Consider the following 27,796-nt stretch of genomic DNA (forward strand, 5'->3'; position numbering starts at 1 on the left):
TGGTAATTTGGAGTCCATTGATGCTACTCAACTCATTGTTGTACAAACTAAACTATCTTGGTTCGGTGGTTAAGGGATGTTTATTATCTCTAAAGATTCCGGGTTCGAGAACCAACGACTGTAGAGCATTTGATCTAATTGGAGTCTCGATGCCATTGCTTAAGAACTTAAACACTCACCCTTGCATGGAAAACGGGCTAAGGTTATGTCACGGAAGAAGCAAAACAGGTCTGCATCTGGTGAAAGGAAGTCTTGAGCTAAAAAATCACGATTGTTCGGCAAACATATACTGGAGTAAACGGGCAACAACAGCTACACTCAAACTATTTCCGAGCATTGCGTAACTGCATAAAAAAAGATGCTTCAGATAGCTCTGTATTGCTCAAACAATTGGAAACGCTTTTTAATGCTACGTTCATAAAAAGTTAGGCATTGTCAAGGACAGCAGCAGCATACCGTTGTCTAAGACTTATGTGCTTCGGGAACTCGAAATCCTTTGGAAAAGAATGCAAGTTGGCAACCTAATCATTCTCAAAGAAAACTCGTTGGAAGTTGTAAAATCTCTTCAGAAATGAGAACACAAAACTAGCGTTCAATATAAGAAACACGTACCTCCCTAGGAGTAAAATATGTAAGGCACTGCTCCTTTAAGGAAGATGTTTTTCCCTTTTTCTTTGGCTCCACATTGACCGTTCAAATATTATATCATATCATAAAAGGGGAAACGCCTATAGCATATCAAAAGCCTCAACTTCTAGCATAACATTATAAATATCAATATCCTAAGAAGGAAACTCTACCTGGACAATTGCCAAAAGGGAGCCAGTACCTTTCACATACCGATAATAGCTTTTCGTAAAACAACAACACCGTTTGGAATCAGGGTAAACAATATCTAAACTTCATTAAGGATTACTTTTAACTTTTAAGACGAAAGAATCAATAAATGCATTAAAATAGAATTTGGTATCAATAAAAGTAAACCATAATGTAAAGATACCCATGGCACTTCCCCACCTCTCAATCAGACTTAATGGAACAATGAACTGATCTATAGAACCAAAATCACATGCATTTTCTTCAACAAATTTATCTGAAGTTTCCTGGTCATCTGCTGAATCATCTGTATTCACTAAAGAAACTGTCTCCATCTCTACTTGATCACTTGAAGATGTAAATTCAAGAAACTTCTCTATTGGCTGGCAAGAATCAATTAACTTATTCCAGTTCTCTTGTGATTGACCATTTTCACCAATCATTGTCTTTTCATCATTACCGAATAACAGACTCGGAGACCAGAGAAGCTGTTTATTGAACAGTTGGCACTGGAAAGATAAAGGTTTTTGTTTTGCCTGTACAATTAAACCAAAATTATACTAAATTCTTCAAAGATGAAATTAACAATTTATCAAACCAAAAATAGAAAGAAAGAAAACAATAAAAGAAAACCTAAAAGTACTAAACAGTTTACCAGGATACAAAACACAACTGTCTAACAGTCATAAATTGGCACAACATTAAGAGAGGCCACCTATCAAAACTTTAACACCAAATCACACAATTTATTACCTATATCAGACTTCTCCCCAACTACTTGCCATAGTCTCAGATTTAAGTACTCACACTTATATATGAAGGAATATTCAAGTTATGAACAAACTGACACAATATTGGATAACTTCAGCAATGAATTAAAACTTGAACATTCGTCAAAGTGAACTGAATTTATTTGTTGAATCATTCTGTCGCTCGACGTTTCTGAAAACCTAAGCTATTTTGCTGACTTATAGAACATTCTAAGTATTGAGAGAAAGAGAGAGAACCAGGCAAAAATAGCGTGGTCTAGAATAAGGAACCCCAAACTGAACTGGGCTCAATATAAACTCCTGCATAACAAAATCAGATTTTGCCAATACATCTACCATTTTTGCACGAGTATCTGAAGTCTGCAACATTGCCACACAGAGATGAAAGATTAGAAAGATGAGAAGTAAAAGAACTCATGTTACACATACAGATTACGTTGCAAAAACATCCTCAAGAAACATACCTCAATTCCAACAACATTTTCTACAAGTAACATATTTGGAGGTTTTGACGTGCGTGGTATAAGTTCAAGAATATTAAGAAATGAAAATGCTCGAGCATCAGCAGAGTGCTTCTGGAGACCTAACAAAATGAAACCAAAAAAAGTGTTGTCCCATATTCAAAGCGCTATTCATCGACTAAAAATAATCTTTTCAATGTGTAATAAGCAACATTAGCAAGCTTCACCTTGTCTAGTATAGGGCTGGCAAGGAGGTGAAAGAAGCCATACATTTGCACCATAACTATCGAGATCGATTTCAGTTAGGCTCTGAATATTTCCCTGTCTCCACCACATTGTTCAAAAAAACATAAACAAATAAATAATAATAACTTTCATTGTTTCAGTAGCCTAAGACCAATGCATAGAAACTGAAAACGAAAATTTACAGTGAACTATAACCAGATATCACAAAAAAAGGAAAGGAGACTATACATAATTCGAAAACATATAAAATCATTCTAGGAAACTCATTGCAGAAAACTTGATAAGGTCGATGACCGAAATTGTGCTGATAAACATCATTAGCTTTTTCGTTGATTTCAAAGGCTTGGACTACATGATAGTTGATGCCAGCTTTCATTAGAGAGTACCCCTAAAACAGTGAAATGTGAATAAATATATCTCACTACAATAATCAGATACTATTTCGATGAAAGAAAAAAAAAAGTGGAAAATCATGAATTTGGGGGGTTTAAGGAGGGTGTAGACATTAATTTTTTCATAATAATAATTATAATTATTATTAATATAATATATTATTATTATTATTATTAAATATATATATATATATATATATATATATATTACAAATTACATTAGAGGCCCAATCCAATACAAACCCGATCAATCGGCCCAGTAAAACCCAAACCTTTTAGGGTTTGTAACATTTCAGCTAGGGTTTCTAAACCCTAGCTCCCAGCCGCCGTTTCCAGAAGCCCCGCGCGACGCCGCCTCATGTTTCCAGAAGAGCCCAGCTGCCACCTCCAGGTGTTCCACCCCGATGTAGCCACGACATCACCGCCTCTTCGAAGACTCCAGAAACATCACGCCGGTCGTCCACGTCTCAGCTATGGGGTGAGTCACCACATAGTTTGGTGACTCACCGAAGTTTCCACTCTTTAACCAGTCCGAGAGGAGCGCCGTGGTGGCTATAAAAAGCCACCGTTACATGCAAAATAAAGAACACACACAGCAAGAACAGAGAACAAAAAACAGAGAGGAGACCAACAGCCACGGAGCAACCAAACAGAGAGTAGAATACGAGAACAAATCAACACCCAATAACCAGAAAGAAGAGGAAAAGAAGCATCTTACCATCATAAAAGCCTCCAAACCGTTTGGAACCACCGGAATCATTGTAAAACCGAAGGTAAAACCTTCGATTTATTTTAGATCTAGAACGATCTAAGGCGTTTTAGGACAAGCGAAGGCCATATTCGGCCTTAGGAGGTCGAGATCTACACTCTAGGGTAATTTGGGAATTCCGGCCACCGTTGGTGGCAGCCGGCAGTGGTGATCGGCGCCGTTGGTGGTGGCCGACCGGTGACAGAAAGCTAGAGAGAGGCGAGAGAATTTTTCATTCTCTCTCAGTTAGAGAGAGAAAGTGAAAGAGGAGAATGAAGAGAATGGCCCTTAGGGCCGGTCATTTGGGTCTTATATACCCCTCCCAAACGGCGTCGTTTTGGGTAGGGGTATATGAGTAATTTTTCACGCATGGACAAACCCTTCCCATAGACATATGAGTTTTGTAACTTTTATTTTAGTTACTGAATCAGATATTAGACTCTTTTAATTCGGTTTCTTAATTTTAATTCTTAATTTAGTCCTTTATATAAAATAATAGATATTTTAAGTAAAATAACCGACTTAGCCCTCATAATTTTATTAATAAATATTTTAAACACCGAATAACATGTTTTAATTTCTTTTAATTTGATATACGAATTTTATATAATATTATTTTAGTCCTGAAAATAATTAATAGATAAAATAGTATGATTAATCCTTGTAATTTTAAATAATTAATAATTAATTAGGTATTTAATTTTATTACGTTATAATTTAGTCAATAATTTTAATTGTAAGTTTATTTTTTTTATATTTAGTTTTAATTTTATTTATTTTACTCATTTTATATTTTAATTTTATATGTTTAAATTATTATTTCATAATTATTTTATTGTTATCTTAGTCATGTAAATATATACTTATATTCTTTTAAATAATAATGTTTATTTATTTTCAATATCAAAGAAAAGGGCAGTCTTAATACAACTGGATGTCCTATTTTGTTATTTTAAATAATTAAACATTATAAAATTATAATTTAGTTTTATTTAAATTATTACATTTTTAATATTTATTTTTATTTATTAATATCGAAGAAAAGAGCTGTCTTAAGGCACCTAAAAGTTCTTTTCTGATATTTCTAAATAAATAAATATTTTATTTATATTTTAATAGATTTTCTTAAAAATTATAGTAATAAATTTGAAATAACAGAATTATAAATTAAATATATTTGAATTCTTAAATTCTATTATTAGAGACAATTTATAATTAAAAAGTACCAATTTTGGGCGTTATAGGGGTGCTAATCTTTCCCTAAACGTAACCGACCACGAATCCCTTTTTATTATTAAAAGAACGAATTTTTGGTTAAAACACATATCAGTTTATCTTTTAATCGATGTTTTGTTAAAAACTCTTTTAAAGGATGATTTTTAGGTATTCGACCTACCTGATCCAAAAGACCGATGGCGACTCCCAAATTATTTTTAAAAAACCATTTATTCACATCACTTTTCCCGCCAAGTAAAAAATTTGTGCCCGGACGAAAACCGGTTACGACAGCTTGGCGACTCCGCTGGGGATTGTCAAACTTTAAAATTAATTATAAATTGTCTCTATTAATTAGAAATTAAAAATTCATTTATTTAATTTTTAATTCTTTTCTTTCAAATTTTTATTACTTATTATTTTTATTAATATTTTTTATTCAGGTATTAATTATTATTTATCTGTTAGAGGTTTGAACATTTCTCCACACACAACACTGCATTGCATAACATAAAGCTCTATAATTGAGTTTGTCCCTTTTAAGTGGGAGTGAACGCGACGTCTTCGTGAGAATTTATTCTCCGTGTCAGACCTAGCAAGTAACTTTCGGGGTTCATATGCTCTATGTCTTCGTGAGAATTTATTCTCCGTGTCAGTTATAGAGAAATGTGTCCCCTCGAATTGAACTCGATCCGCTTAAATCTGTAATGGACTAGGATTAAGGGTTGACTGCCCAAGGGGGCATCAACAAGGACAATTTGAGTACCTTTACTCCTAGAACTGAAACTCTGCATATAATAAACCCTAAAAATTCACCTGATCTAAGACAGTATTGAACCTCTGTTAGTAGGTATACACAAAGGAGAAATAAGCTCAAGCTTTTAATTTATTTTATTTCCTTTTCTTTTTTCTGAATAAATGCATGTGAACTAGAAATCTTGCGGTTAGGTTAATTTTTCAAACAATGCATGCGAACTAGAAAGCATGAGGTTAAGATTTATACCTTGATAGATAGATTTTTTTCCATTAGTTGGTACTAACTATTCTATTTATTCTATTTTTTTCATGCATGTTACATTGCTCTAATATGTTCATATTGATTTCTTTTGTTTACATTGCATGATCATGGCATAACCAAAAGGTGTTTACTTGAAAGACTGTTCATCATATTGGAAAGAAATCGTAAATGGACAAAAAGTTCTATGATCAAACAAAATATGATGCGGCCAAGAAAAGACATCCTGAGGGAACTCTGAAGATAGAGAAGATCTATGCACTCAAAGATCGTATGCCCATTGAAGAGCAAAAGGAGATACGAGAAATAAGAGAGCAGATGCCCAAGATGATGGATAGAATATCTGTTTTGGCCAAAAGAGAAGAGATTCCTGCACAGAAAGAGAGAAAGCTTAAATAATCCTGTAATTTCATATATGCAAGGGACTTCTGATCCTAACCAATTTGAGAAGTTGCAGACAATCATCATTTGTATTCACAAATCGTCTGGAGATACCAAAGAAATGGTGACCACTGTAAAAGCTCCCAGAGATGAGAAGAAATCATATAATCAGAAATCATCAAAGTTTGGTCTGCTCTCGACGTCTAAAACTCAGGTTCAATCCAAGACAAAAGGTGGTTCTCATCTTGATACTATCCCCATATCATATAAAGAGTTGTATGAAAAGTTACTTGAAGCACGAGAAGTGGATCCATATTATATAAAACTGTTCCAACCTCCGTATCTGAATTGGTATAACATCAACGTTTATTGTAAATATCATGCCGGAGCTCAAGGACATACCATTGAAAATTGTCTTGCCTTCAAACGTCGAGTCCAAAGTCTTTTGGATCATGGAACCTTACAATTTATGGTAAATGATCGACCTAGTTTGGTAATTGAAGGTCCTGCTAGATTAATACCAAAAGTCTTCAAAGGTAAGAGTATCAGTAGGGGCACCCAGAGAGAAGAAGATTTGCTGAGGTTTGAAGCTCAAATACGTCATTTAAAGATTGAAAACGATAAATTGAGCACCAAAATAGAAACCATACATGAAGATTTCCATAAGGTCAGTCAAGCCTTTCAAAATGCTGGCATAGGAAACACCCCAGAAGAGTGGATAACAGGGGTCACCAAACTGAAAAAGAATTGCAATATAAATGAAGGACGAGCCAAGAAGTTTTCTCATGATTTACGAGTTACAGAAGAAAGACTCAATACAACTGTCATGGAATCGAGAAAATATCAAGTCAATAATCAAAGGTTGAATAGTGCTATGACCAATAGGGAAGCAGTATCAGATCAATCAGCATGAGATGGATACTGAATTAAAAGCCACTCGACAAGAACAAGACATTGAAGAAATGTTTAGATGATTATGGAGATCTTGTACGAGAACTCTGTAACCATAAAGATTCCCTTACAAGGGAAAATGAGCAACATTGCCTACAACTCCGGGAATTGACACAGAAGATGAAGGAAAAAGACATTGTCATGAAGGAAGCTGCTGTTCAAACAAACAATGTGGCTCATAAGTTGGTGGACATAGCTGGCTTCGCAAGAGAATTAAAGCGATTGAGAACTCCCACCTGAGTATGAGTGGAAGTTAGTTGGCTTTTAAGGGAAATAGAGAAGTTAGGAGTGAAAGTTATCCCCTACATGTAAAAGTTTTGTTTGATGTACCGAAACTTTTGTGTTCAATGAAATCTGTTCTAAGATGCTCACTCTTGAGTAGACACCTTTTCATATATGCATTTTCATTTTGAATCTTTGCATTTTCATTTTGCATTCATACTTTATGTTTGCCTTTGAATTGCACATTTGCATTCTTATTTTTCCATTATGCATTTTTCACATTTTATTTAAGTATGTTATGTACTTTAATATAAAAACATGTTAATAATCTATGAAAGGTTTTGTAACAGTAAACCAAGATCATTCATTCATATTACTTTACCATCATCATGAAAACAATGGAGCAATCTTATGAGGGACTACAAGATCAATGGCTAGAACAATTGACAGGGTTACCTTAGGATATAAGGAAAGAAACATCAGATTCAGTACCAGATGGATCAAATCAAATTATTCAGTGTGTGGCATCTGATAAAGAAGAGATAATTGATAAAGAGCAACCATGCTGTCAGATTGAAGAGTCGAAAATGGTAAAACCCTCTGGGGCATCCCACTTGAACCCAAAGAATAGCCTTGTTCATTATTCACAATATGAGGAAAGATTCAAGAGGATGGATGAAGCAATCAGAAATATGAAATATTGATACTTTCCACAAAGAACTAGAAAGCAAGAACTCAGCCTGGTTCCAGATTTGGTTATTCCCCATGATTTCAAAATGCCTGATTTTGAGAAATATGATGGCACAGTTGTCCCTTATCCATTGAGAATGTTTTGCAGAAAATGAAAGGATATTTAAGTTCCGATGATCTGTTAATTCACTCTTCCATGATAGCCTTGTGGCTCAGCAGTAGTCTGATATAATCAGTTGACACAAGAACAGATCAAGAGATGGGTTGATCTAGCTGATGTATTTTTGGGACAATATCGGTATGTTAAAGGTTTAGCTCCAACACGTATGGATCTTCGAAGAGTAAAGAAGAAAACTGTAACATCCGCAATACCGGGTTAGTGACCAAATTGTAAAGTTTCAGAATTTGGTGACTAAAGTATAAGAATGAAATAGTTTCAATGATATTGATATATATGATGAAGGTTATTTAGTAATTATTAAAGAAAATAAAGGGCAAAAGGGACAATTGACCAAGAAATGAATTAAAAATGGGATTGGTAAGGATAAATGCACGTGGAAAGGGAGAGAATTCTCCAGAGTTCTCTTCTCTTCTCATTTCTTTTTCTTCTTCACGTGGAAGACAAGAGCCAAAGGTAAGTTTCTTTGTTTATAATTGAATTGTTGATTTTAAGGTTGGGTTTTAATTATTAGATGATAACTAAGCTTAAGGAAAGCTTAAATCATCTTAAAAGCAAAGGATGGTGGAGTTAGGAGATTAAAGATTTAGAGTTTACAAATGAAATCTTGGAATAAAGTTCATTTCTTAAATTGGAAGTTAAATTTGACTGTCAATGGTTTAAAAGAGATTTGGAGTGATAGAATTGGATTTAGAACATATAGAAAATTTGGTATGATTCTTGAATCTCATAAGGAAGATAGGATTTTGAAGTTAAAGATGATTTACATGGATATAAGTTGGTTCAAGTAATGGTAGTTGAGTTTAATGTCATAAGAGGGGCTTAAAATAGAAGAATTGGGAAGAGTTGATGATTTACGTGCTAAATGTCAGTTCTGGGCAATGTGCATCGATGCACATTCATGTGCACCGATGCATCGATGATAAATCCCAGAAATTGTTTAAGATGCATCGTGCACATGCAGGCATCGATGCATTAATTTAAAAAGAACATCGAATAGGATTTTACATCGATGCATAAGGAGTGCATCGATGCATCCCCATGTAGTTGAGTTTAATGTCATAAGAGGGGCTTAAAATAGAAGAATTAAGGGAAGAGTTGATGATTTACGTGCTAAAATGTCAGTTCTGGGCAATGTGCATCGATGCACATTCATTGTGCACCGATGCATCGATGATAAATCCCAGAAATTGTTTAAGATGCATCGATGCACATGCAGTGCATCGATGCATTAATTTAAAAAGAAAACATCGAATAGGATTTATGCATCGATGCATAAGGAGTGCATCGATGCATCCCCATTAAATACAAACATCTAATAGGATTTATGCATCGATGCATGGTGTAGTGCATCGATGCATACCTTTATTAAAAGATAAAAATGACTCTTCTTTTAGCCCAAGAAATGATAGTTAGAATATATTAATTAGTATACTGATTAGTATCAATGAATTATTATGTAGATACAGAGCCTAAACAAGTTTCGGAACTTATCAAGTAAGATCGATCAAGGAAAGATAACAGATCGATATTGACTAGTGAGGCCAGGTGAGTGCGTACTATTAGAATATACGTATTGTATATGGAAATTTGACTTGCGACAAGTCTGTTTCCAATATGTTGAATATATGATTGTATGATTATGTTTGATATTACATGAATATGTTTAGTTGTATTACATGTTAGGTGGTATGAATTTATATGATATGTGTTATATGGCAATGATTTATGTATTATAGGAATTAGATGAGTTATATGAACCTGAGATATAAATTATAGGAGCATGAATTATGTAAAATAGCAATGATTTATATGATAACAAGAGAAAGGATATAAATTACATGAGTTAGATATATATATATATACATATATATAGGAATTGTATAACCAACTTATGAGATTAGATGAAAAGTGAGATAAGATAAATAAAATTGATTTATAGGACAATATAAGAATAATATATATAAATGAGGAGACATTGACAGAAGTGATTATATGAACATGTAAATAAGTTATATGGAGAAGATATATGAGCTGAAATGAACATATAATACATGAGTCATATGGTAAAGATTTATGAATCTATAGGAAAATGTTATGGGAACTATGTGATGATAAGTTATGATAAAATATTTATATAGGTAACAAGCTATGTGAAATTGAATTAAGTAATATATGAAACTAGAATATAATTAATGTGAAATAAGTGATTAGGTAAAACTGTGAGAAGTTATAGGGCATTGTTATTCGAAGTATATGAAAGTATGTATATGGATACCTGTATAAGTTTATAGGTTATACTATATGCTATGTGATATACTTGGTGTATGAGAATCATATGAGAATAAGAGATGAAAATGAGTTACATGCCAGATGAACACAAGAGAAGTGTTATAAGCTACGTGACAGATGATTATGAAATCATATGAAAAGTGAAATGTACATGTGAATATGTGAAGTGATATGAATATAATGCCCATGTTATATGATACGAGAGCTATAGGTATAGTTGGCATGCCAAGAGTCGAGGGTTTTACCTATGTCTTTCGAGACATATGGACAGTATACCTATGTTCTAAGGAATATATGGACAGTATACCTATGTTCTAAGGAACATATGGACAGTTTACCTAGGTTCTTCGGGACCTATGGACAGTTACCGAGGATCTTTATGACCTCTGGATAGTTACCGAGGATCTTTATGACCTCTGGATAGGTCCTTCGAGACATTGATCGAGCTGTGGTGACAGCATATGTGTGCACAACCTCAATATACTCACATACCTCAAGTTCTCACTAGTGTACATGGGCTAATAAGAGATTAAACAAACATACTGAATGTGATATATACGATGGGTTTATAGATGGTTATCAAAGGTAAATGGTTTGAAATGTGTTACATGAACCATATGATGTTATGTGTGTTTCTTAATGATAATGATAGAGATTATGATAATGATGGTATATGTTTATGTATGCTTTATGTTATATGAAATATTATATGTTTTATATGCCTCACTAAGTCAACGACTTAGCGTGTGATTGTTTCACACGTAGGTTACAGAAGTGAGAAGAGTAAGGAGCAACGTGGAGCAAGACAGGTCAGTTCTTCTTACCAAAAGTCAGATCAGAAGAAAGATAAATAATATGTATTTGAATACATAAAGTTTTAGTTGGCATGTATTCAAGATAATATATTGTATAAGCTCTGAATAGTTCGATAAAGGTTTTGAATAAGTTATATGTAATAATAAATTTTAAATTACTCACTATTTTATACAAGTAAAGGTTTTTGAAAAGTCCATGTGGCACTTCAGACTCGGATCCGGGTCGGATACGGGTTGGGGGTGTTACATTTAATGGTATCAGAGCTACGGTTTAGCAGATTCTCGGCATAAACTAAAGTCCAAAGTGTCATAAAATGTGTACATGCCAACACATAGTGAAAATTTCTGATCTGATAGGGTAAGGAGTATGTTGTCTTGCCAATAGAACAAGATTTGTATAATATAGTAGAAATTGATTATAGAAATTGTCGAAATGAATCGATAGCTGACAAATCTGATGGTGATAGCAATTCCCTTGCCCTGGCCAGGCAGGATGAAGAGCAGAAACATCAGAAAGTGTCTTATAAGATTAAAGGTTGATTTCATAAAGTTGAAATCATATGAGAATAGTGAAAGAATATCTTTATTATTTTGAATCGAAAAAGCGATATGGATTAGTTTTGTTAGTATGTGGATAAGATAGAATATGGTGAACAAGTGTCACCATAAGAATGTTAAAAAGATCTAATGACGTGCTGAGTACTTAGTTTGACGAAGTGATAGTATTGAGCATAACAAGAGTTTGTTTATGATAAGGGTTTGCAGTTAGATGGAAAGAGTTAGCGATGGCTACCAGAGTATGTGATAAAAATGTACTGGAATTATAAGATTATGAGGATATGAACCAATCTGAAATGGATCTGGAATAGTTGCATATTTGGATCATAGTAATGTGGTATAGTAAAGGAAAAGAAAGTAAGAATTTGTATTTGAGTAAGCTGAGGATTGATAAGAAGAGTTTGAGAATGTGTATATCGATGATCAGATTATAGGACACAGGAAGTCAGAATGTTGAGTTTGAGCAAAAGAAATTTCAGGATGTATGAGAATAGAGGTGAAATTGATAAGTTGAGTAAGCGAATTTTGAGATAATTTAGATTGGAAAGGATGTATATGATTGGTATAATAGGGCTTGTGCCCTAGATTGAATAAAAGTTATTATCTAGCTGTCAGAGTAAAGGTGCTAGAGTTATAAGATTAGAGGAAAGATAAGTGGAGTTAATCAAATATATGAATCTGGATGTGGTTATGTATCTTGATCATACAGATATGATGTAGGCAAAGAGATAAGCATTGGTATGTTTTAAAAGTGGCTTTAAAGAAGAAATACAATACAAGAGATGATAAAGAATAAAGTTCGGTATAAGAAATAGGGATATCAAAGTTATGAGGATGCAATGAGATTGTTACACAGAGATGAATTAGGTGATAAGACAAGAGTATGTGAACATGAAAGGAAATATGATTTGTGTATAAGGAATAAATAAAGGAAGAATGGAATAAAGAAATAAAAGGGATTGAGTTAAAGGATCAAATACGATAAAGGTTATATGGAATGTAGATGATAATTTTGATATAGAAGTAAGAAAAGTGTATAAGGTTATGTGAATAGATTCTTTAAAAGGGTATGTTGAATCATATTTAAAGAAGATTTAAGGTCGTGTTTTGGTTAAATGATGGAAAACGAATTTGGTTAGAGATGGATTTAGGTTGTTGATTGATGAAATGGATTGAGTTACTGGTTACTGTTAAATGATAAGTGACATGATATGAATATATATATATAAAGGAAAAAGGTAATTGAAAAGCTAAAGGATTGAAAAGTAAGTTTCTGATGATGACAAGAAAGATTAATTAAATGAAGCAACATGAGAACTTTAGAAGATATGTTTCTATCAAGATGTCCAGTGAAAATTCGAGGACGAATTTTCTTAAAAAGGAGGGGAGATTTGTAACATCCGTAATACCGGGTTAGTGACCAAATTGTAAAGTTTCAGAATTTGGTGACTAAAGTATAAGAATGAAATAGTTTAATGATTATTGAATATATATGATGAAGGTTATTTAGTAATTATTAAAGAAAATAAAGGGCAAAAGGGACAATTGACCAAGAAATGAATTAAAAATGGGATTGGTAAGGTTAAATGCACGTGGAAAGGGAGAGAATTCTCCAGAGTTCTCTTCTCCTTTCTTCTTCTTCTTCACGTGGAAGCCAAGAGCCAAAGGTAAGTTTCTTTGTTTATAATTGAATTGTTGATTTTAAGGTTGGGTTTTAATTATTAGATGATAACTAAGCTTAAGGAAAGCTTAAATCATCTTAAAAGCAAAGGATGGTGGAGTTAGGAGAGATTAAAGATTTAGAGTTTACAAATGAAATCTTGGAATAAAGTTCATTTCTTAAATTGGAAGTTAAATTTGACTTGTCAATGGTTAAATTAAGAGATTTTGAGTGATAGAATTGGATTTAGAACATATAGAAAATTTGGTATGATTCTTGAATCTCATAAGGAAGATAGGATTTTGAGGTTAAAGATGATTTACATGGATATAAGTTGGTTCAAGTAATGGTAGTTGAGTTTAATGTCATAAGAGGGGCTTAAAATAGAAGAATTAAGGGAAGAGTTGATGATTTACATGCTAAAATGTCAGTTCTGGGCAATGTGCATCGATGCACATTCATTGTGCACCGATGCATCGATGATAAATCCCAGAAATTGTTTAAGGTGCATCGATGCACATGCAGTGCATCGATGCATCAATTTAAAAAGAAAATATCGAATAGGATTTATGCATCGATGCATAAGGAGTGCATCGATGCATCCCCATTAAATACAAACATCGAATAGGATTTATGCATCGATGCATGGTGTAGTGCATCGATGCATACCTTCATTAAAAGATAAAAATGACTCTTCTTTTAGCCCAAGAAATGATAGTTAGAATATATTAATTAGTATACTGATTAGTATCAATGAATTATTATGTAGATACAGAGCCTAAACAAGTTCCGGAACTTATCAAGTAAGATCGATCAAGGAAAGATAACAGATCGATATTGACTAGTGAGGCCAGGTGAGTGCGTACTATTAGAATATACGTATTGTATATGGAAATTTGACTTGCGACAAGTCTGTTTCCAATATGTTGAATATATGATTGTATGATTATGTTTGATATTACATGAATATGTTTAGTTGTATTACATGTTAGGTGGTATGAATTTATATGATATGTGTTATATGGCAATGATTTATGTATTATAGGAATTAGATGAGTTATATGAACCTGAGATATAAATTATAGGAGCATGAATTATGTAAAATAGCAATGATTATATGATAACAAGAGAAAGGATATAAATTACATGAGTTAGATATATATATATATATATATATATATATATATATACACATATATATAGGAATTGTATAACCAACTTATGAGATTAGATGAAAAGTGAGATAAGTTAAATAACATTGATTTATAGGACAATAAGAATAATATATAAATGAGGAGACATTGACAGAAGTGATTATATGAACATGTAAATAAGTTATATGGAGAGGATATATGAGCTGAAATGAACATATAATACATGAGTCATATGGTAAAGATTTATGAATCTATAGGAAAATGTTATGGGAACTATGCGATGATAAGTTATGAGAAAATATTTATATAGGTAACAAGCTATGTGAAATTGAATTAAGTAATATATGAAACTAGAATATAATTAATGTGAAATAAGTGATTAGGTAAAACTGTGAGAAGTTATAGGGCATTGTTATTTGAAGTATATGAAAGTATGTATATGGATACCTATATAAGTTTATAGGTTATACTATGTGCTATGTGATATACTTGGTGTATGAGAATCATATGAGAATAAGAGATGACAATGAGTTACATGCCAGATGAACACAAGAGAAGTGTTATAAGCTACGTGACAGATGATTATGAATCATATGAAAAGTGAAATGTACATGTGAATATGTGAAGTGATATGAATATAATGCCCATGTTATATGATACGAGAGCTATAGGTATAGTTGGCATGCCAAGAGTCGAGGGTTTTACCTATGTCTTTCGAGACATATGAACAGTATACCTATGTTCTAAGGAACATATGGACAGTATACCTATGTTCTAAGGAACATATGGACAGTTTACCTAGGTTCTTCGGGACCTATGGACAGTTACCGAGGATCTTTATGACCTCTGGATAGTTACCGAGGATCTTTATGACCTCTGGATAGGTCCTTCGGGACATTGATCGAGCTGTGGTGACATCATATGTGTGCACAACCTCAATATACTCACATACCTCAAGTTCTCACTAGTGTACATGGGCTAATAAAGAGATTAAACAAACATACTGAATGTGATATATATACGATGGGTTTATAGATGGTTATCAAAGGTAAATGGTTTGAAATGTGTTACATGAACCATATGATGTTATGTGTGTTTCTTAATGATAATGATAGAGATTATGATAATGATGGTATATGTTTATGTATGCTTTATGTTATATGAAATATTATATGTTTTATATGCCTCACTAAGTCAACGACTTAGCGTGTGATTGTTTCACACGTAGGTTATAGAAGTGAGAAGAGTAAGGAGCAACGTGGAGCAAGACAGATCAGTTCTTCTTACCAAAAGTCAGATCAGAAGAAAGATAAATAGTATGTATTTGAATACATAAAGTTTTAGTTGGCATGTATTCAAGATAATATATTGTATAAGCTCTGAATAGTTCGATAAAGGTTTTGAATAAGTTATATGTAATAATAAATTTTAAATTACTCACTATTTTATACAAGTAAAGGTTTTTGAAAAGTCGATGTGGCACTTCGGACTCGGACCCGGGTCGGATACGGGTTGGGGGTGTTACAAAAACCAATGAAAGATTTCAAGAATATGCCTTAAGATAGAGAGGAGTGGAAGCACAAGTTCAACCTCCCATATTAGAAGAAGAAATATCACGTATGTTTCGTGATTCCCTTCCAGCGCCTTTCTTCGAGTTAATGCATGCAAATCTGACAAAGGAATTCAGGAATCTTGTGACAAGTAGAGATTTAATTGAGAATATAATTAGTGAAGAAAACTCAAAAGTTACATCCAAGAGCCCGATGGATCAAATAGTAAAAGCTGATGATGTAAATGAGTGTCGTATCTAGAGTTTCCGCATTTGCAAAAGAAAAAGAGCAAGTAGCTGTTCAGATCGACCAAAGAAAGTCATGCGATCAAGAAAAACTTTGGAAGTGTTCCAAACTTCCATTTCAGACTTGTATCCTCATTTGGTTAAAGGTCAATACATCACACCAAGACCAACTAAAGTGACACCAAACCCTTCTGCTCATAGCTATGATCAAGATAGAGTTTGTAATTTTCACTTGGGGGTATCTGGGCTTTCTACAGGCAATTGTAGGCCACTGTTAAAAGAAATTGAGATGCTTGTTGACAAAGGGGTTTTGACACAAGAAATGATCAAGAAATGGGGGGCGAATGAAGAAAAGAACCCTGATCCTATTACATACCCAACATTATAGGAATAATGAGGCATGATGCATAAACAAGTGGAAGTGTTATCTACCACTGTAGTACTTTCTATTTTCAGCATCTTGTTTGAATATGTTTTTTTTGTTCCTTTCTCCGCCTTTTGTGCAATAAATAAATATGTGTTTCTTTTATGGTTATGAGCAAGGAGTCAAATTTTAATCTTGAGATTTTTGAGTATCAAGTAGATTAAATATTCTTTTAATTTTTCAAGAGTTATAGATCTATTGGCAAGTGGTAAAATTATATCTTCAATATCCCATCCAATGCCAATTACTCAAACCAAATCCTGACACTACAAAGATTCTGAAGAAGTGTCTCCACCTGTTTTTGAGACACTTACTCCAGATGTTTACCTTTTCAGGAAGAGTTGATTGATGATACTACATTACACCATATACATGACTTCAAAAGTCACACATTTGTCTTTCCGAACACAAAACCATCATAAACCAAAAGACCTCAAAAGAACCAAACTTTCAATTATCCGTAAATCTTACTACAAGAAGAGACGAGATGAGGCATCATGGACCAACTCATTGAAGATGATTTCGAGTGATTAGGGCATACTCAAGAAGAAGGAAAAAGTGATTAATTAAAATAAATATATCATGCATTAATTACATTTTTTCATGTAAGTAAAGTTAATCTTGAATATTCATCCCCCTGGAGATACCTCTTTTTATAAGGACTTCTATGTATGAGATGACTAAACTTCGCGCACAGATCAAGCACGCCAGCTCAGTGTCATATCACCCAAAGATGAATGGGGCATTTGCAGGAGCAAATAAGTACCTTAAGAGGATCATTACAAAGACCACTAAAGCTTACAAGGATTAGCACGAGAAGCTACCTTTTGCCTTATATGCATATTGAATTACTGTGCGAACATTTACTAGGTCAACATCTTATTGTTTAGTCTATGGGATGGAAGCAGTATTACCAATTGAAGTTGATATCCCATCATTTTATATCCTAAAGGAGGACAAATTGGAGAAGAATGAACGTATCCAATCTCGATTTGATCAATTAAACCTTACTGATGAGAATCAATTGAAAGCTATTTACCATGAGCAAATGCATTAGAAACAGATGATGAAAGATCACATCCTAGAGAGGTCCAAGAGGGGATTTAGATGTGATCTAGTGTTTAAAAAGATCTTGCCTATACATAAAGATTTCCGTGAGAAATGGATGTCTAATTGAGACGGGTCAAATATTGTAAAAAAGGCCTTTTCCCGAGAAGCGTTAATCTTGACAAAAACGGGTGGGAAAGTTCTGAGAAACCAAATAAACTCATATTATATCAAGAAATATTATACTTGAAGAAGAAAAAAGGACAAAAAAGAAAAGGAGGTGTTCAAAGCAATTGAATTCTTATACTCATCCAGCAAAGAAAGAAGAAGGAAAAAGAAAAAAAGAAATGAAAAAAAGATGAAAAAAAGAAAAATGAGAAAAAAGGAAAATTGAATCAAGATGGGTGACTTATTGAGCCTCAAGTTACAAGGTTGATCAAGTACAAACAAGAAGAGCAATAAATGCTGGAGATGTGAGAAAATGGAAATAAACCAAAAAATTTGGCAATCTAGAGGGATCCTGATGATAGAAAAATCCCCAACAAAGCATATCCAAGTCAAGCAAAGCAAGATTGAAGGCATCTAAAGAGAATATCTTCAGAATTCATTCCGCCTCTCAAGATTGATTTTCATTTGCAAAAAATTGGTTTTTAAAATCTTTAATGCATGATATAAAAAATGATAAAAGGGGGGTTCAAGATGTAAATTTTTAAATAACATCTTGAAACCAAAGGAAGATTCGAGTTGAAAACCTGAAAAGGTGACTTGAATATTGAATGGTGCAACAATGACATAAGAGATAATTTTAAGCTCTTAAATGAAGCACCGCACATCCCAAAGACGTTCCTGAGATTCTGGAAACGAGAAGCATCTCTACAAGATGAGCATAACAACCATTTCTTCAAGTTAGTGGAAGCCCGAAGCGACATACTGAACCAACTTAAAAGAACCTACTTTACCAGAATCCACCTACACCTTAAATCAGTCAATAGTTTTGACACTTGCCATAGGACTATGATTTTTTGAATGATTTAAAAGTGTAGTTGATTTATTTGATATTCATTAAACTCATTGTTTATGATTCGATTATATTGTGAACCTGAAAGGGGTAATACTTTGTAAAATTCTTTCATTCTTCAATAAAGAAAGGAGAACAAACATTTTCAAACAGGACAGTCTCAAATGAGGAAGGTCCTTGAATCAACTGTTGCTTATTCTACCTCTGTTGTAGAAAAAGAATGAACGAGGCCAGAATAATGAAGCACTTCACATTTTTGAAGGCAAATGGTCCAAGAAGCCAGAAAGTCTGGAGAATTGAACTTGTGACACTCTCCTATGACATTATTAACGGCTCATCAAGAAATATTATCGTTTATCTCATGCTGAGGGCGATAAGCATCACCAGACAGATTATTTTTCCCAACCATCAATTCATGTTCTCTAGAAGATTATATCATAAAGCCATGAACAAGTCACTACCTGCACTTTGGTTATTCCGTGATGCTGGCTCAAGTTTTGATACATCATTGCTACTTTTTCCATGCTGATCAATTTCCTTGATAAGATGATATCCATTATGTTCTTCAGAAGATTGTTGAATTTTAATTTGAGGACTTATAGTACAAAATAAGACATTAGAACAGAATCTACCCTTATAGGCCTTTTATGTAGAGTAACATTGGTTACAGGATTCCAAAAAGTTGAAGATGACCAGTTTTACTGTCAATTAAACCTTTCCATGATTCGAAAAGAGTGGGATATACTTGAGCAGCAGAAGAGACAGTTGTCGTAGCAATCATTACAAGAAAATGCACCAACAAAAATCTTCAAGCCCATCACAATGATGTTTATTTCTTTCAGTAAGGTTGTTACACTGGATGCTATCGGTAACAAGGTCGAATTCGACAAATCTACTCATTAATTGCTCCAACCGTTCATCATTCAGTTCTTGCTCATCTGTTTTCAAAAGTAAGTCAAGACAGTAGAAGGCGACCTTTGCATCACTGATCCCAGAGAAAAAAGACAGGACATTGATACCACCATGGAACATGTCTCTATACAGATCCTCGTGTATGGTTTTTAGGAAAACCTAGAAGCATTTCCACCTCATCAGGTTCAAGTGGAACAATTTTATTCCTTCCAACCCATACCAGATTCCATTTTCAGCACTCATCAAGAACATACTTCTGGACACTCGAAGGTGGCTCATCGTCATAAGATTCAAGAGCCTTACATATCCTTTCTGTCAATTTGGCACTTCCTGTACATGTTTGTAAACAGTTCAACTTTCTTCTTGGATCCCAGGAAGGCCATCATATCTTTGTCAATGGAAAAATATCATGTATAGTGCGTGGAGAAAACAAGATAAGAGGAAATCTGTTCTCAATTGGCAGATTATGAATATAGCCCCTTTTCAGTGTAGCAGCATGAAAATGCTTCGAATCTACAAATTATGGCTCTACATCGAATAAGTACTGTGATATTCCAGTCCAAACATTAACTAGAGCAAGTGCCACGTTCTCGTAGTAGAAATAAGGAGACCCAATAGCATCTTCTGGAAGTGTTCTTTGAGTTATCTGATCTGATTTGGTATGAACCCCAAAACCAATCATTGGATTTGAAAGATGAATTTGCTCATAGTAAAAATAAGGAGACCTAATAGCATCTTCTGGAAGTATTCTTTGAGTTATCTGATCTGGTTCGGTAGGAACCCCAGAACCAATCATTAGAATTAAAAGATGAACTGCATGATCGTCTTCAATAAGAAGCTTCTTTTCAAGCTTCTTCTGCTTATTCCTTTTCCAAAAATCATAGCTCGAGTTTTGCCTTTTCTTGTAATTAGGATCATTGCATAATGGATTCCTATCTTCTATCAGAAGAAGTGCGTCAGCAACCTTAGCCATTTGAGCAGCACATATTAAATCTGTCAATTCTGTAATTGATGAATCTGGACCACATCTCTCCATGGCTATTGAAGCCTCAGCCTCTAAGAATCTCATTTTTGTCAAGTATAACAGTTTACTCTCCTCATCAGAATCAGAATTCAGGATTTCCTCGGTATCAGAAAGAACTATCAATATTTGTGAAATCATCCTGAAAGATCGCTTCATAATCAGATGAGTTATTATCAGAATCAACATGTTGCATGGGTGTGGATTTTTCAAGAGCCTGTACCACTGTATATGTAGTCTTGCTATTGCATCAGATTACTGTTTGCATAAATTGGTTACTCTCCCACAGAAAAGTATATTTCAGAGATGGCCTTCACTGAAAAATGATAAGCCAATGTGTCAGCCTGGAACGGATTACCAAGCTATTTTTACTACTCTGTCTGACTAGATTCCTCCAGGTACAGAAAATGGTCACTTCATTCAGAAGACACATATCTCAGACGTTTCTGTCAGAATGATTGAGTATTTCTTAAGTTTGTGACAACATGAAAAAAATTTCTCCAATCACTTGACTATACGACTGTTTAGTGACATCAGAATGAGATTATTCAAGATAAACAGATTTAGGGCACGAATAAAGCTACAAGTACCTACAACAGTTCATTGTCAAAATTGGACCTTGTGGGGATCATGACATTTCAATCAAACAGACGTCGAGAGTAAACCAGAAATAGAAAATTGAGGCATCTCGAAAGCCCAATTCAGACAGATCTATAGGGATATTTTGAGGGTCCATTTTCAACCAAAAATAGAATATTGGGCATTTTGAAGGCTCACAACAATATGAATATTTGGGTATTCTTAGAGGCTCATCTCAACAAGAAGTAATGTTGAGCATACTTTTAGCATTTGTATCAACAAATATTGGGGCATTTAAAAGGTTTCCTCAGACAGATCCATGTGGGGCATTTTGAAGGCTCAGATTAACAAGAAGCAAATGTTGGGGCATGCTGAAAACCCTTTTCAATCAGAATCAGGAATGTTGATGTATCCTGAATGTTTATATCAGCAAAATGCTGGGGCATGCTGAAAGCCTTTTTCAATCAGAATGAAGAATGTTGATGTATTTTGAATGTTCGTATCAGCAATTGTTGGGGCATGCTGAAGGCCCACATCATCATGTGTCAAGATCATTGACTTGAACAAATATTTCCAATGAGACAGAAAGGTATGAAGAATGAAAATGGTGAAACAATGACAGTGAAGTTGACTATACATAATTGCTTCGTTCATCAGGCAGTTACATTATGATCATGTTGTTGAACAAATATCTACTCAGCAAGTATGTTTTCAAATACCCAATCTTCTTAACCGTGTTTCACATGACATCGTGTTCTTTGTTAAGCTACATCATGGTTGCATGAATAAAGATAGTCCCCAGGTAGACTACTCAGGGTTCAGTTCCTCAAGATCTCAGCTTTGAATTTTGCATTCTGTGTGTCGGTGATGATTGGAAATATTTCTTTGAGATTCCTGGTAGTTAGTTTCAACCATAAAGTTGAGATTATGAAGTTGTTTTTCACATCAGTTTTTGCTTACTTGATGACATTGAAAAGGGAGACTCAACTCTCACTTATATTACTGTTATTCTCGTTGTTATTGGGATCATTATTGCTAGCCAAGATGAACTGAGTTTCCATCTATTTTGGGTTTTATCATGTGCGTTTCATCCCCAGCAGCAAGAAATCCACGGATATCTTTCTGTACATGGATCCTATAGCTGAAGTGTTTCTAATTTCTACAATGCTCATTACAGAAGAAAAAGTGATCAATATTACACTTGCCCTTGCCCGAGATGATATCAAGATCAGTTAGTGTCTCTTATTCAGTTCGACACTAGCATATCTTATGAATTTGATCAACTTTTTGGTCACACCAGCATCTCATTTGTATTCCTATTGAGTTTTGTTCTCAAGTGGTCTTGTGACGTTATACGAAAGTTCTGAGCGCTACAAAAGAGCCTCACTGACCAGAAATCCGGGCAGAAGCCATAAGAAAGGATGAATGTGTTTTCAAATGTTTTACATCTGGACAGAAACCACAGGAAAAGATGAATGTATTATCAAATGTTTTACGAACCAGTGATTATGGTGCTGAACCAATGTTGCAATCATATGGTTTCCATTTATTGATCCAAGATGAAGTCTGTCTTCTTCAACCCCAATATTAGAAGTGAGATATGATGAAGATTTCTTTCCACAGAAGGAGAGCTAAAACTTTAACAACAAGAAGCTAGTTGAACGACAAGTTGTTGTTAAGCATCTCGACATGATATGGTCCAAGTTGCCTTATTCGAGATCTGATTATATGTGGAGACATGAAAGGAATTGGAATAAATCCTCCTTATGATGTGTTTCAAGAGTCAACTCAAAAAAGACTCTACTCTCTTAATTAATCTCCGTTGAGTCAGACATATCTACATCTGCACTCTTCAAAGATTGATAAATTTTCTTTTCAAAGATGATAGATTCTCTTTTTAAAGATGATAGATTCTCTTTTCAAAGATGAAAGCTTTATTGGATTTCTATACAAGTCCAGACAAAGAAAGCCGGTGTTACCAAAGACAAAATGGGGCATCAAAGTCATAGTTTTGACTACAGCAAGAGTTCCATAAATGAAACATTTCTTCTGAGACTTAAATGAAGTTAAGAAGACGCAAAGATACAAATTGATCAGATGATTCTACAGAAATGCAAGCTTGATAGCATAAGTTTCTACACTGATATCTAGAGGTAACCTTGGCAATAAATGATGAAGTGAAGGAAGACCAAGTTCACCACTTTGAAGTCAAATGAAGATTGCATCAACATTCATGCATTCATAAGAACATCATTTGCACAATAGACAATGCATTACATTGATACATTTGAGTGCATTCAAACATGAAGTTTTACAGATCTTCGGAAGAACAAGAAGATTCATGGTAAAAAAATACCTTACAAGAAGAAGGTATTCAAAACCGCAAATACAGGAATCATGCAAACATCTGAAGAAGAGATGAAAGCAATCCACAAAAATTAGCATTATCTTGAGATTGGGGCATGTTACCCAATCAACATGTTATTTCAAAAAAACAGAATGAGAAAACGATTTCCATAGTTTCTCATTTTATCTTTTCTAAAATGAAATTGTTGAAAAGTAAGAAAACGATTTTCTTAGTTTTTTTTTACTTAGTAAACTATTTCCAACAGCCTTATCTTGAGATTGGGGCATGTTACCCAATCAACATGTTATTTTGAAAAATAATGAAAACGATTTCCATAGTTTCTCATTCAATCTTTTCTAAAAATGAAATTGTTGAAAAGTAAGAAAACGATTTCCTTAGTTTTTTTACTTAGTAAACTATTTCTCACATCTGTAAGTCCTGCATTGCATGATGTTTCTAAAAAGCCTTCGGGAGTTTTTTGATGTTTTCAAAGCCTTAGGGTCATCTGTAAGTCCTACAGTGCATGATGTTTCCAAAAAGCCTTCGGGAGCTTTTTGATGTTTTCAAAGCCTTAGGATCATCTGTAAGTCCTACAGTGCATGATGTTTCCAAAAAGCCTTCAGGAGCTTTTTGATGTTTTCAAAGCCTTAGGGTCATCTGTAAGTCCTACAGTGCATGATGTTTCCAAAAAGCCTTCGGGAGATTTTTGATGTTTTCAAAGCCTTAGGGTCATCTGTAAGTCCTACAGTGCATGATGTTTCCAAAAAGCCTTCGGGAGCTTTTTGATGTTTTCAAAGCCTTAGGGTCATCTGTAAGTCCTACAGTGCATGATGTTTCCAAAAAGCCTTAGGGAGCTTTTTGATGTTTTCAAAGCCTTAGGGTCATCTGTAAGTCCTGCAGTGCATGATGTTTCCAAAAAGCCTTCGGTAGCTTTTTGATGTTTTCAAACCTTCTGGTCATCTGTAAGTTCTACAGTGCATGATGTTTCCAAAAAGCCTTCGGGAGCTTTTTGATGTTTTCAAAAACCTTCGGGTCATCTATAAGCCCTTCAGTGCATGATGTTTTCAAACATTTTCATCATACTCAATAGAGGCCAAATGAAAAAATTATTGTCTTTTTCGTCTTTACTCTATTCTAGTTAACACAAGAATGAGCAAAGAGGGGCAGCTGTAGACATTAATTTTTTCATAAAAATAATTATAATTATTATTAATATAATATATTATTATTATTAAATATATATATATATATATATATATATATTACAAATTACATTAAAGGCCCAATCCAGTACAAGCCCGATCAACCGGCCCAGTAAAACCCAAACCCTTTAGGGTTTGTAATATTTCAGCTAGGGTTTCTAAACCCTAGCTCCCAGCCGCCGTTTCTAGAAGCCCCGCGCGGCGCCGCCTCATGTTTCCAGAAGAGCCCAGCTGCCACCTCCAGGTGTTCCACCCCGTTGTAGCCACGACATCACCGCCTCTTCAAAGACTCCAGAAACATCACGCCGGCCGTCCATGTCTCAGCTATGGGGTGAGTCACCACATAGTTTGGTGACTCATCGAAGTTTCCACTCTTTCACCAGTCCGAGAGGAGCGCCGTGGTGGCTATAAAAGCCACCGTTACCTGCAAAATAAAGAACACACACAGCAAGAACAGAGAACAAAAAACAGAGAGGAGACCAACAGCCACGGAGTAACCAAACAGAGAGCAGAATACGAGAACAAATCAACACCCAATAACCAGAAAGAAGAGGAAAATGAGCATCTTACCATCATAAAACCTCCAAACCGTTTGGAACCACCGGAATCATTTTAAAACCGAAGGTAAAACCTTCGATTTATTTTAGATCTAGAACGATCTAAGGCGTTTTAGGACAAGCGAAGGCCATATTCGACCTTAGGAGGTCGAGATCTACACTCTAGGGTAATTTGGGAATTCCGGCCACCGTTGGTGGCGACCGACAGTGATGATCGGCGCCGTTGGTGGTGGCCGACCGGTGACAGAAAACTAGAGAGAGGCGAGAGAATTTTTTATTTTCTCTCAGTTAGAGAGAGAAAGTGAAAGAGGAGAATGAAGAGAATGGCCCTTAGGGTCGGTCATTTGGGTCTTATATACCCCTCCCAAACGGTGTCGTTTTGGGTAGGGGTATATGCGTAATTTTTCACGCATGGACAAACCCTTCCCATAGCCATCTGAGTTTTGTAACTTTTATTTTAGTCACTGAATCAGATATTAGACTCTTTTAATTCGGTTTCTTAATTTTAATTCTTATTTTAGTCCTTTATATAAAATAATAGATATTTTAAGTAAAATAACCGACTTAGCCCTCATAATTTTATTAATAAATATTTTAAACACCGAATAACATGTTTTAATTTCTTTTAATTTGATATACGAATTTTATATATAATATTATTTTAGTCCTGAAAATAATTAATAGATAAAATAGTATGATTAATCCTTGTAATTTTAAATAATTAATAATTAATTAGGTATTTAATTTTATTACGTTATAATTTAGTCACTAATTTTAATTGTAAGTTTTTATTATTATTTTTTTATATTTAGTTTTAATTTTATTTATTTTACTCATTATTTATTTATATTTTAATTTTATATGTTTAAATTATTATTTTCATAATTATTTTATTATTGTTATCTTAGTCATGTAAATATATACTTATATTCTTTTAAATAATAATGTTTATTTTATTTTCAATATCAAAGAAAATGGCAGTCTTAATACAACTGGATGTCCTATTCTGTTATTTTAAATAATTAAATATTATAAAATTATAATTTAGTTTTATTTAAATTATTACATTTTTAATATTTATTTTTTTTATTAATATCGAAGAAAAGAGCTGTCTTAAGGCACCTAGAAGTCCTTTTCTGATATTTCTAAATAAATAAATATTTTATTTATATTTTAATAGATTTTCTTAAAAATTATAGTAATAAATTTGAAATAATAGAATTATAAATTAAATATATTTGAATTCTTAAATTCTATTATTAGAGACAATTTATAATTAAAAAATACCAATTTTGGGCGTTGTAGGGGCGCTAATCCTTCCCTAAACGTAACCGACCACGATTCCCTTTTTATTATTAAAAAAAATGAATTTTTGGTTAAAACACAGATCAGTTTATCTTTTAATCGATGTTTTGTTAAAAACTCTTTTAAAGGATGATTTTTAGGTATTCGACCTACCTGATCCAAAAGGTCGATGACGACTCCTAAATTATTTTAAAAAAAATATTTATTCACATCACTTTTCCCGCCAAGTAAAAAATTCGTGTCCGGACGAAAAACAGTTACAACATAGGGTTTTTAACAAATACCAACCATGCCGCCAATGCCGCTGTAGAATTCTAAGACTCTACATGGATCCTTCGTCCCTTGACAAGCGATTTCCGCCATTTCTTTCCCTTTCTTCCTCAAGCCGCCGCCCTTTTTCTTGTTGGCTTTTTGTTTAAGCTTCCAATGCGAAGGCTGAAACCCCTGCCTTCCAAAATATGGTAAACAGCGTCGTTTTTGTCAAATTCGGATTTTTCTTTTTTTTTTAACTTTTTTTCTTTATTTGAACAATATGAGATGACAATTTACAAAGTAATACGTATTTAAAATTCTCTCAATTAATACCCAAAAAGTAATTTCTCACTTTTTAATAATTAATGATGAATTATCTGTCAATCATCATAATAATTAGGATATACTATAGACCATTTAATTGAAATGACCATCCAGTTTAGTTGGTAGAGTTCAAGGTTCTTAACTTTGAGGTCGTAGGATCGAGTATCATGAAGGATATTTCATAATTCGGAGATCTCCTACGGAAGCTACTCTCAACTTAGTGTTGGAGACATTCTACTATCTTACCTCCCCTTACCCCATTACATATGAGAACAAGGGATAACCATCATATAAACCATTTAATTGATTTAATATTTTTTAAGTTTAGTGAACTCACCCTCAGTTGAAAATGAAATTCTTTCCGGCAAACCTTCAATTGAAATCTTTTCTTTGAATTTAATATAAAGCGTTTATCTCCCCTCCCCCATCATTCATTTTCATCATTTTTG

The 27,796-nt window shown here is 33.8% G+C and overlaps 1 protein-coding gene across 1 annotated transcript; it reads right to left on the minus strand.

Annotated features, from left to right (window-relative positions):
* Positions 1 to 27,279, minus strand: LOC120144620 (tRNA (cytosine(38)-C(5))-methyltransferase 2-like). Its single transcript, XM_039158651.1, has 10 exons — positions 27,060 to 27,279; positions 2,571 to 2,681; positions 2,275 to 2,368; positions 2,051 to 2,169; positions 1,824 to 1,946; positions 1,001 to 1,352; positions 801 to 895; positions 613 to 678; positions 457 to 521; positions 1 to 344 (listed from the first exon to the last, which is right to left on the minus strand). The coding sequence occupies exons 1-10, from the start codon at positions 27,132 to 27,134 to the stop codon at positions 266 to 268; spliced, it is 1,179 nt and encodes a 392-aa protein (XP_039014582.1). The 5' UTR covers positions 27,135 to 27,279; the 3' UTR covers positions 1 to 265.
* Positions 27,280 to 27,796: the final 517 nt, after the last annotated feature.

This window comes from Hibiscus syriacus, unplaced genomic scaffold (assembly GCF_006381635.1).
Source record: "Hibiscus syriacus cultivar Baekdansim isolate YM2019G1 unplaced genomic scaffold, ASM638163v2 tig00110890_pilon, whole genome shotgun sequence".
NCBI classification, from domain to species: Eukaryota; Viridiplantae; Streptophyta; class Magnoliopsida; order Malvales; family Malvaceae; genus Hibiscus; species Hibiscus syriacus.

Excerpts from the sequence above, each read along its gene's own strand:
- LOC120144620 (XM_039158651.1), bottom strand. The coding sequence starts at position 27,134 with ATGGCGGAAATCGCTTGTCAAGGGACGAAGGATCCATGTAGAGTCTTA. Across the intron at positions 2,682-27,059 it reads ACAGCGGCATTGGCGGCATG|GGGTACTCTCTAATGAAAGC; the intron begins GTTGGTATTTGT and ends TCACTGTTTTAG. Across the intron at positions 679-800 it reads CCCTTTTGGCAATTGTCCAG|CCAAAGAAAAAGGGAAAAAC; the intron begins GTAGAGTTTCCT and ends GTCAATGTGGAG.